This window comes from Lagopus muta, chromosome 3, assembly GCF_023343835.1.
Source record: "Lagopus muta isolate bLagMut1 chromosome 3, bLagMut1 primary, whole genome shotgun sequence".
NCBI lineage: Eukaryota > Metazoa > Chordata > Aves > Galliformes > Phasianidae > Lagopus > Lagopus muta.
In genome coordinates this window covers 77,993,807-78,005,876 of record NC_064435.1, presented here as the reverse complement: position 1 = coordinate 78,005,876, position 12,070 = coordinate 77,993,807, and the positions used below count along the sequence as shown (strand labels likewise).

The following is a 12,070-nucleotide window of genomic DNA, read 5'->3' as shown; positions in this document are numbered from 1 at the left end:
GAGAGTATCCAGCACTGCCTTAGGCTGAAGTCTCTTCCATGGCATGGAAGTGCCCTTTGTATGATCAGCTAAGCCAAAGTGTAGTGCTCGAGGCTTTGAGGAGCTTGCACTCTCTGTGTTTATAAAAAGGAAGCAGGGGCAGGGATGATAAACTCATATGGCTGCCTGTTATGGCACTGTATTTATTTTCCTTCTGCACTGTGTCTTTGTTGTATAACTCTGTTTATTATCATCCTGTGCAGAAGTGTTAATTTTCAAAAGAGTTTATCTGCGTTGTCATGGTTCTTATACGGCTCTTCTGCAGTGAAATGAATTTGCTAGCTGTATGAGTTATTGGGGGAAATACTGGTTGAAATAGCAGGGCATACTTTTTTATAACAATTTGAAGTCACTGAAAGCTGTTTTTCTGATTCTGTTTACTGGGGATTGTTTAGTTGTTAGTGTATTTCCAGCCCTTCAGTATTACATAGTATGATTTTTCTTAACAGCTCTTTATGAGGGCGGATAGCAATAGGACAGAGGGAATGGTTTTAAACAACAACAGGGAGGTTTAAGTTAGATATTAGAGGGAAGTTTTTCACTCAGAAGGTGGTGATGCACTGGAACAGGTTGCCCAAGGAGATTGTGGATGCCCCATCCCTGAAGGCATTCAAGGCCAGGCTGGATGTGGCTCTGGGCAGCCTGGTCTGGTTGTTGGTGACCCTGCACATAGTAGCGGGGTTGAAACTAGATGATCATTATGGTTCTTTTCAACCCAGGCCATTCTATGATTCTATGGCTGTGAAAGTAATTTAAGAAATTCTTAAGCATATCGCACTGCCTTAGATATTCTGTTGGGCTTGCTTTCTATGTGATACTTCATATTTGGTTGTTTAGCTGCATATTCTTTCAGATCTGAGAGTAGCAATTCTAGCAATCAAATACCTAAAATTCTTAAGTTTAAATATGTGTGTGTATAATGCACATTTTAAACTGCCACCACGTAACTGACTGATAAGAGAAAGATGAAAGGACAAAAAGCAAACAATAACAGATTCCTATTTTATTTAAGCTGTGTAGAGAAAACTCTTCTGAACAGCAGATTTGCATGTGTGAATTCAATCAGGAATCACCAGCAAAGTCTACTGCACGTTTAGCAGATATATTTTCATGTACACAATTGAGGGGCAACACTACTACGTCCAGCTTACCTCTCTAAGCTTTGCTAGGATCTTCACTGAAAGTGTTGGTTCTCTGTTCCAGGATAACAGTGACGGGGCCAAGAGCAACGTTAGCTGTTTTTCTTTTTCCATAGCTCCCCATCTGCACTGTACCCTGGGCCTGTGGCACTGTGTCCGTGCAATCTTCTCTCACAACCATGCTTCTGTTGAGGCTAATAGTTTATCTTATTATGTAGCTAGGCAAATACCCCTGTTGTGCCTTTCATGAGCAGTAGTTGTGCATTTTAGTGAGAGTAATGTGCTCCAAGGTCATTTTTGATTGTGAAGGGCTGATTTTTCATACATGAAATTCAAAATTCTCCACTGATCTTTCAGAACTCCAGTTCGCTCTCACAAGTCCCACCCTGTTTTCGCGCTTTAAGTTAAACTTACACAGCTTGTTAGCGTTTATCAGAGAAGCAGTCCAGGAGGTTTCTGCAGTGTTTGAGAGATAACTTCCTGACACAGCTGTTAAGAGAGCCTGCTGGGGAGGTGTCTCACTAGACCTGCTGTTCACAGAGAAGGACTGGGGGGAGATACTGAGGTTGGGAGCTGTCTTGCGCAGAGCAGCCATGAAATGGTAGAATATTCTTGATGAAGTCGGGGTGGTGGGGGGGTAGTCAGCAAAACTGCTACCTTGAACATCTGGTGGGCAGACTTTGAACTGTTTGAAACGCTGTTAGGAAGAATCTGTGTGAGATTCAGGCCCTTAAGTTTTCGGATTAAGTCCAGTACTTTGTACCATCACTTTGATAGCAGTTCAAAGGAAATATTTTAGCAAGTGTGAGACCTGTGATTTTTTTTCTTCAGCATTTTTCTCTGCTTTGATATATTGGAGGAATTGTTTCAGTAAATACAAAGAAAATGTCGAAAAAAACCCAAACAACTGAGGAAAGCTCATTTAACAGGGCTTCTGTGAAAGTTAAGACTGAATTCATTCAGGTTTCATCAGCAGCTTTTTTCATTCATTTCGAGACTTCTCATCTGTTTTTTTTTTTTATGTGATAACTGATTTATTAGAGATACTTGATTTTAAAAATGAGTAACAGCATGCATCCTTTAATAGCTGTATCCATTCGTGCTGTTTTGAAAGTTGTGACTAGACCTTCCTGTCCTGCTACAGACAGGAAGCATTTTGTAGGTAAAATGAAACTGAATGTGAACACTTACAGCAATCTGTTTTTGTTTTTTTTTTTCTTAAAAAGCAAGAGGTTCTGTTTAGCTCATTCTTGTGAATTTGTCTTATTTCTCTTTTCTATATCTTGTTTTTCATAGAATCATAGAATGGTCTGGGTTGAAAAGGACCATAATGATCATCTAATTTCCCACCCCCTGCTATGTGTAAGGTCTCCAACCAGTGGACCAGGCTGCCCTGTTTTTGTTTAACTTTAGAGTAATATTTGTATTGGTCTATAGTCTTGTTTTATTAAGCATTTTAAAGTCATTTAACTGAAATTCCTCATCACCAACTGATGAGTGGTACCACTGGACAGCCAAACTGCAAACAGATGACATGGATGTAGGTCTTCTAATATCCATAGCAAATGCTATCACTTTTAATGAAAATGACAGCGACTGCATTTTTAGTTAGGGTGAATGTGATGCACTACTTAAACTTTTGTTCTGCCACTGTGAGCTATGATCTGTTAGAGAATTCTGAAAAGAGAATATGTGGAAGTGTTTTTGAACTAACTTTATTTTCCCTGCTTATATCAGAGAGCTCCAGTGAGTCAGAATGCGACTCTGATGATGACAGCAGCTGCTCTAGCAGTTCGGATTCAGAAGTTTTTGATGTCATTGCAGAAATTAAGCGTAAAAAAGCACACCCCGATCGTCTTCATGAGGAACTGTGGTACAATGATCCAGGACAGGTATGGTGAGAGGAGGAAGTTTTGTTTCTGAAAGTCTTTCTCCCCTGTGGACTTAAAGTTCTGCATTGTTCTCAGATGTGCTGAGACATCTATTTCAATATACTTCCTCGCTTTTTCCCTTTTCTATTTCATCTTCTTCATAACACTTAACTTTTGATTCCAAATGTGTGGTTCCAGATCATGACTCTTGTGGAGTATTTGGCTGGAATCACATCTGACAGCATTAATAAAACCTAAACTGCTAGCAGTGTGCTAATTCTGGCCTATTATTGCTGAGATAAAGGTTCACAGATGAGTTCTGGGATCGAGAGAAGGCAGCATGTTTATCTCCATTACAAATTATTCACCTAAAAGCTCTCAGCTCGTAATGATAAATAATATTTTAAATATGCTGTTAATGCTCCTAATTTCTTGTCTAATGGTTCTTTTGTAATTGCGTGGAGATTATAGTTCTCATTAAATGTAATTGCTGAGCTCACAAAATGTTGTTTTGAATGTATACATTGCACAGAAGACTAGTTTTTGTTAGCGAATTTGCCATCTTCATCTTTCTTTGTTAAATATTTCATGGTCTATTCTAACTCCTTGTCAAATGGCAGCCCAGTAAATTTGTTTTTCTGGCACTTTGTATGATTCATGAGTCCAGAATGCAGCAAATCATAATGCTGAGAGATACTGCAATGCTTATTGCCTCTGTGGTAATTCAGAGGTCTGTTGAATATTCTATTACCAACTCATATTTATGCTTCTAGTTTAAAAAACAACAATAATAATAATTTGACTGAGTTATCTGCTTTTATTTATGTGGAAAACAAAATTAGCAAACTGTTTAGGCATTTAAGTGGAAAAAAACCTGTGTGTTGCTCTTGGGCATATTTCAAAGTAGTGTGCTAGCCCATAACGTGAAGTAGGATAACTTGCATGAATAGTTCCAGGAACGTGTGGTTTATGAATTTCCTGCTGAGAAACTTTCCTTCCCAAATTTTCTTGAGATTTGGTCCTGTGTATCTGACTTGCTTCTCAAGCCATGGGCATTATGGGTACCTCGCATGTCCATCAGTCTCATTCTGTGTATTTAATGTAACAGACCCAATGTTCATGCTGAACAGTTCTAAGAGCTAAGGAGGAGTTTTTTTTCAGAAGTTATGGTTATTTTCATAGCCTTAGTAGGCCCTTGTTTTTCAAGGAGTACTGAACAATTCTTTATTGACTGCGTTATTTAAGTTAGCTGCTCTGTGACTGTATAAGCCAGTATGGAAGTATGTATTTACCTATAAACATCAATTAGTTTCATTAAACCTCTGCTTTCCTCAATGGTTTCAGTGTGGGATATAGGAAGTTAACAAAATGCATTGTGTCACTTTAATAACACTGCGTAAGTTCCCAGAGGAATAAATGGGTGCCCTGCTTCTGATGTTTCTTTGCACACATTACACATCTACTGTGCCAGTCTGAAGAAACCAGACTGAGATGAACCTTCAGGGAATTAACACCACAAGCTGAAAGTTGTGTTCCTTTCCCAATAGTCTAAAGGCTACAGTAGCAGCAGTTTGCTGGTTCTTACTTCCTGGAATGTCTTCACATCGTGTCTATTGTCTGATGACATTTAGTCCTGCTGGGGTTTACATTTTCAGCCTTCTTATACTGGTATGGAAAGTTCTGCTGGCTCTTGTGCTGCATTCCTATATTAGGTCTAAAAAATCTTCTTTGCTTCTTGGATTCAAACTTTCAAATTCTCCGTTAAAGCCTGAGGTACAGAACTTAGCTCATTTCTCTGGCTTGGTTCTGTGTTTTGTTGGATTTCAGCGATGGATGTGATGTTAGGAGCAGAAAGCCTTAGTGCATTGCAGCAATTGATAGTCTGCATTGAGTGTCTTAAAGGTGAAAAGACCGACACCAGCTTTGTACTTTGTGCTGTGGCTCTCTTAAATTATAGGTACTTCATGCACCCACATGGAATACTGAAATGGATGTTTTCCCATTTTCCAATCTGTTCACAGGATGCGTTTGAGTTTTGCCTGATACTTCAAAGTACCACGTAAAATTTTCAAATGGTCTTCTTTATGTACCTTGTTTGAAGGCCTTACTGTGTTATAGATGGGTTAATCAGGACCAGGCTTTCAGTGTGTGAACTGAGTGGGACTGTTCGAACACAAAGATTCCAGCATGTATTTACATGTGCACTTTTAAGGCCTGATTTTTACTTTAGGCAGACGTGCTGTTTGTGTGTATATGATATGGAAAAATGCATATGACAGCAGAATTGTACAGTACTGCTGACACTGTTTTCCCATTTTTGTGCTTCTGAAACAGTCGTGGAGCTATAATGCTATTGTGTGTTTTTCTTACATTAGTCTATACTGTTTCCATTTTTACTGGCTTAAGAGCATCCACTTAATCTAAGCATGACAGGCTTTTAGAAGCATCAGCACTCTTGGCATTAAAACCAACATACTTTTCCAGACACAATCACCTACTGTCTTTCAATAAAAACAGAATCCTATTTTGTTTTTGACAGATGAATGATGGACCGCTGTGCAAGTGCAGCGCTAAAGCTCGACGAACAGGGATAAGACACGGCATTTATCCTGGTGAAGAGGTAAGTAGTTCTAAGGATTGTAGTTTTGAATACAGACTTACTGCAGTGAACTTGTACTTGGGTTCGTAAGTTTTGCTTGTTTGTTGGGTTTTCTTTTTTTTTTTTTTTTCCTCCATGGCTTACGGGCTTAGTAACAGCTTCTCTGCAAAATCAAATCACGTTGTGTAACCTCACATTTAAAAATGGAATACTGGTAATTAAATCCACGTGAGAACTACAGACAACTTTTGCGCGTTGGTGCTTGGCTGTAGGTTTTTAAAATAGAAGGAGAATGTAGGAAAAATCTCCCATTGTCAAGAGGATGAGTATGTTATAAGAACCCTCTTTTACTTTAAAAATAAATGAATTCGTAGATCTGCTTCTGGAGGAGCAGCAGGCTTTTCAGGAGATGGTGTTGCTTTGGTGATGAAAGCACATCTGCACTACAAAATGTCAAACAGTTTAAGTTTTTAATTAGTACTCAATTAGAAAAAAATTGAGCCCATCAGCTTCCTGAAACATTTGTAATGGTAGTGCCCTTCATTTGGAAAATGTTGTCAAAATACTGGTGGTTTTCCATAGGAATATTCATTTGCTCTGTGTTTCAAATGTGGGCTGTGTTTCTGGAAATAGACCACCTCAAGTTTTTTATTGAAAAAAAAAAAAAAACAAAAAACAAAAAACAGCAGCGTGGTTGTAAGCATTTAAGAAAAGTAGCATGTAGTTTTACACTTCACCTACGTAGATTTCCTTTAAGGATTTAGTTTTTCAGTATGCCTTCCAAAACATTTAGTGAAACATCCTTTTATTTCTTTGCAGTTGAGGGTTTGTGAATGTTACTGTTGCAAGGGATAAATTATTCCATTTCAGAAAAATGGCTTTGGTCTGAAGCTCTCCATAAATCACTTGAGGATCAATTCCTCCCCACATTGTCTTGAGTATTTTTCTTGCAAGCAAGGAGGAAGAGAACTTTACCAGGAGAAAACTAATAAATAAAACTTGCTGCATGAAGGAGTGAGACCAACTAAGAATGTGAGGCTTCAGAAAATCTAGTATATATTAATTTTTATCCTATCCTTCAGGTAATCCTGGCTAGCTTCTAAACAATGTGGTTTGTAACTGTCTTGTCACAACGGTGAGGAGCATAGCCTGCATCTGAGCAGAGTAACCACTGTGTTTTGTGGATGAGTTCTGCAAGTGGCACAGAACTGTGCAGTGGTGTCGCAGGCCAAATTTATAGTGCTATCTTGTATAGCACCCCACTTGTCACAGGTATTTTCCCTGCAGATAGTCATATCTTCACAGATTGATAGCGGCCCATCAGACATGAGAAATGGGTTTTGTCAAACTGCTAAGGGGTTTTTAGATGTTTAAGTCTTAAACTGGACTGCTTCAGAAGAAGCTGGAGCAGGTCACAAGTCCCCAGCAGTTGGAGGAAGCAAATCCCTTCAGTGCAGAGGAGAGCTGTCTCCTAGTGTACCATTCTCACAGGCAGGTGTTATGAGCTGACAGAGCAAAATTACGTTTACCAGGGATGGACCCTTCTCTTTAGGGCCCAGGTTTACCACCAGCAGATGAGTGAGTACTTGTCTCTTGATAATGTACTTGGATCTTATGCATGGCCTAAGTTTGTTTCTGTAAAGTTTTAAAATCAGCTTCTTTTATACTGAATTTTTTCAAGAGGAAATCAGTCTGCTGTGTAAATGGCTAACTGCTTTGTAGAAAACATGAAGAGTCAGATGGCAAATAAAAAAATTACAGCAGTGTTTTTCACTTCTTTGGTTTGAAGAGCACTAGAACTATTTCTAGAAGTGACTATATAGATATAGCCAGTTTCTCTTTTCCTGGAATCCTTAATTATGACAACCTTCTTTATTTAATTTTTCCTAGTGTATATTTCATGGCTATTAGAAATGCTTTATTCTCTCTTTTAATCTAAATTTGCCTTGGCTTTGCACATAATTCTACTTATCTCTTTCTTTAAGCCCATTAAACCATGTCGCCCCATGACCAACAATGCTGGAAGACTGTACCACTATCGAATTACGGTGTCACCTCCCACAAACTTCTTAGTAAGTACTTTAAAAATAATTCTAACCAGAACTCTAATTTTGTTTTCAGAGTGGAAGTAGCACTGCTTCTTGTTCACTCCATGCTGTTTTTGCTTACCTTTTTAGACAGACAGACCTACGGTTATTGAGTATGATGACCACGAATATATATTTGAAGGATTCTCCATGTTTTCACATGCCCCACTAACAAACGTAAGTATACTCCTTGCAGTGTATGTGGGATTTGTCTGGGAGGCAAACTATTTTTGCCCTGAAGTAGAGCTTCACTCCAAGGGGTGTTACAACCTTTTTGCCAGCATTGGAGATGGGAAGAGAACATTTGTGCTGATGAGTGTCAGGTTTTGTCTTATGCAATGGTGGTAGGCATTGCCTTCAAACTGTGACTGAGACTGTGATGTGCATCACAGTCATATTTTTACATTTTGCAGTTTGAAAGTGTAAAATCATGGAATAACTTGCTAAAGCTGTTAATTGGCTTTAAATTGGATGAGGAGCTTTGTTAAATTGAAAAAGTTTGTTTAAAAAAAAAAACAATTAAAACTTTTTCCCTTAGTGACAAATGGATACTGGATTTTTTTTTATTTGAGATATCCTCTCTGAAAGGATTTCTTTCTTGAAAAAAATTTTAGGCGTATCTATTACTTTCTAACATCTGTTTGATTTCTTCAGTGACTGAACTCTTTATGATTTCTTATTAAAACTTGTAAGCTTTTAGGGCAATTGATGAAAGCAAATATAACAACAAAAAAGTTTTGATACCAGACGACTCTGCTCTTGCAGTATAAACCATATCAGAACAAAATAATATAGAAATAATTAAAGATATCTGTACCTTTTTTTTATATCTTGATATTTTGAGATTTTTTTTCAAATGCTCTGGGATACTATTTCTTTGTTTTTTATACCTGTTATTACCTTCCCCATCCATGTCAAAGTTCAGTACAAAAATGGTCACAATACAGGACTGCAATCTAAGAATACTGGAATTAAGAGACACTGAGGGGAAAAAAAAAGGGATTTTTGACTGACAGTTTGCTTATATTATGAATATGACAATGCTTTAGCTCTGGTGAGTAGAAAGGTCTGCTGTTGACAAGAGCTCTGCAAATCAGTGGTAGTCAGCTAGTGGGGGGTAGCACTGTGTTGCACTCCTGCCCTGCAGCATTACTCAGCGTTGGGGTTCAAGACAGATTTAGCCTGAGGCCTTATTTTCATTTTGCACATGAGCAAATAGAAACAGTTATGTTATTTTATCTTATTAAAAGGATAAAGAGGCCACCTTATCTTTGTCATACACTGCCTGCTATGTGACAAGAATGCAGTGTTAGGAAAAAAAAAAAAAAAACAAAAAACAAGGAAACCTCTTCTCGTGTGACATAAGCAATGCAGATGTTAAACTGATTCTTATTGTGAAGTACACGTGTTGAGGCAAGGATCAGATAGCAATTTCTCATAGTAATTTCTCATTCCCACTGGGGGAAATGGCCAGCAGCAAATGATTACCTTTCTACAGACTGGAATACAACATGATACTGTGGCCTGTTCTTGTTTCAAACAGGCATAAAACCTTTTGGAGAGAGATTACCTGGCTCTATGAGAAGATTTTGGTGCACATAACTTTCAGTATAGCTGCCATAACAAAATTCTAGTTAATGGAGATCTTGTCCATAGTCATTTCTCCAAAGCATTCATTTTCTACATGGGAGCAAGAAAAAAAAACAACTCAGGCTATTGAGTCTCTGTATGAGAACATTTTATCCTGTTTGAACTTGTGTATTAAAAAGAAAACACTCCCTGTATACTTTTTTTTTTTAAAGCATCACTGATTTGAATGGGACAGGTTTCCCTCTCACATTCTAGATGAAACTAGAATACTTTTTTTTTTTTTTTTCTACTATTCTATTTACAACATTTAATAATTTAGTGGCTGAAATCTTTGTATAAAATCTAATGCAGTTTTTATATTTGGTTGTTTGGTATAAATCCTTCTGTCATCAGAGGGTGTATGTAGACAAAGCAGGTAAGTGTTTAACAGTGTGCTTCGAGAAGTTGCAAGTAGAATGCTTGGGCTCTAGGTCCATTGATTCCAGTGCAACTCTTGCACCATTTGAATCTCTGTATGTATATCAGTGCAAAATAAACAAATTTTCTCACTTTCATGAGTGATTGACATTGTCTCTTACACTCACAAGGGCAGTGGATAGCAGGATTAAGCATCTCAGTTTTTTAGAAATGTAGCTTTTTGGCTTAAAAATGTAAATCCAAGAAAATGCACAAATCAGCTGCCACAAGACAGCCTTCAGCAGTTTGTGGACTTTGCCAGCGTAGGCAAAGAAGTGAACTGTGTGTTTATCTTACTAATTAGGTGAGTGCACTTGTAGAAGTATTTATTTACTGAATGAAATTATGCACATCTTTTACATTTATCCTGAAAGTTCCTGGATTGTATTTTCATCACTTGGAGCAGTGTTTTAGAGTTGCATAGCTAACAGAATTGTCAACATACTAAAAACAGCTTGCCTGTCAGTGCATCTATCTGGCATGTTGTGTCACCAAAAATAAGTTCACTTCCAAATATGCAAGTGAGAGCAGGTGTGGAAACTTTTGACTGAACTTTGCTTTTTCTTCTAAAGAAACCTTTATCTCCAGTAGATGGCATTATTTTATCTTACTTTACTATTCTTTAGCCCTGTGTAATCAAAGGTGGAGGTTAAAATTGGCATTTCTCTTGCAAATGCTTGCTTTCCTGTCTTTGTATGATCCCACTAAGCAGCAGTTTTACTAAGTTCCCTTTTCAGCAGACAGTAATACCCCTGCATACAAAATTGTATTAACTGTACGTTTGTCACTGTGTAGCTTTTCATGCTGAATCTCTTTTCCTTCCAGATTCCTCTGTGTAAAGTAATCAGATTTAACATTGACTATACAATTCATTTCATTGAAGAGATGATGCCTGAGGTAAGAAGGATAATTAGTCAAAAAGTCAGAGTGGGTTAAGAGTTGTTGACATTGTTAATGGATTAAACTCTTCACAATCCCTTCTTGTAGAGAAGATGGTAAGAGACAGGCTATGTTCTGAAAGAATGTCTGAAAAGGAATTTTCTTTCAGAAGTACTAGCATAAATCCATCCACCTAGGCTATCATATATTAAAATCAAATAGTGAGAAGTGCTTTTATTCATTTTAAGTTACGTAAGTTATGCCAGATACTCTATCTGTGAACCGACTTAGGCATTATCATTCTTTTACAAATGACAAAACTAATGTATGTGGAGGTGCTGGTTTTCCAGACCCACGAGTCAATGCCAAGCTGAAAATTAATCTTGAATACGAAGCTCTAAGTATCACTTATCAGTACTTACTGTAAGCTGTTGCCAAAACAAGTTTCTGGTGGATACAAACAAAGCACATTCAGTTCTTAATCTGTTGTGTTTTTTTTTTTTTTTTAATTACAAATTTATCTCTGGTGAAGTCAGTTTGTGAATTAAATTGCATTAGAACAGCAGATGTAGGTACAGAAATACCCCTGCATATTAACTACAAAGATAGGATCAGTATTTTAGTCTGATAGTTGCACCTTTCTTTCGAGTTATCTCCTTTTTTGTTGTTTAGCACCATCTAAAATATATGCAAGATCTCTGAAATTCCTCAGCAAGACTAATGTGATCAGTGCAGGTCGTTTCTTGTTACTGAATCTGGTGTGCTGTCTTTTTGGACTCCTGGTCTGACACACAGTAGCTAAATCCTACTTTAAAGCCATCTTTACTGATGCATTGTTGTGAAAGATTGAGTTGTTCAGCTTGGCAGTTATGGCCATTTTCATACATGTATTACTTATGTTGTCCTGTCCTGATCTGACCTGGTCTTGTTTGTTAAGGAAGACTTTGTAAAGTCACTTATTGAAAGCTCCTTGCTATGGAGGATCTGCTTCCCTATCTGATGAGCAAGAGTTGGATTTTTTTGTTCTTTTTTCTCCCCCCTTCCCCCCACTGCCTTTTAAGGTCATAATCCTCTGTTTATATTGAACTGTCTTGGTGTAATGGAAGAAGTGATCATAATGCTACAGCTGATAACTTCTGAATTTTTATTATAAACATGAAGGAAAAAGGGAATATTAAAAATGTTTCTCAGAAATATGAGCTTACTCAGGAGGAAGTGTTGAGATACGTGGTGGATTACCATGTTTGTAATTTCTGCCTATACGGTGGATGTAGGCATTACATACAGAATCTTCATTATGGTGCTTTCCTAATAGTGCTTTTCTGATTAGACCACTGTGCTGCAGTAAATGATTAAAGATGCTTCAATGCTTTTTCCAAAACCTCATTTCTAGCAGTTGACAAATATGAA

General features: G+C 37.6%; 1 protein-coding gene across 3 annotated transcripts in view; it reads left to right on the top strand.

Annotated features, from left to right (window-relative positions):
• The window catches only part of DROSHA (drosha ribonuclease III), a 68,255-nt gene that overhangs the window by 7,633 nt on the left and 48,552 nt on the right, over positions 1-12,070 (top strand). For all 3 annotated transcript variants that reach the window (XM_048938534.1, XM_048938533.1, XM_048938532.1), the window contains 5 exons: positions 2,916-3,070; positions 5,589-5,669; positions 7,634-7,720; positions 7,826-7,912; positions 10,607-10,678. In XM_048938534.1, the coding sequence (XP_048794491.1) occupies positions 2,916-3,070; positions 5,589-5,669; positions 7,634-7,720; positions 7,826-7,912; positions 10,607-10,678 (482 nt within the window). The remainder of the gene's footprint in view (positions 1-2,915; positions 3,071-5,588; positions 5,670-7,633; positions 7,721-7,825; positions 7,913-10,606; positions 10,679-12,070) is intronic.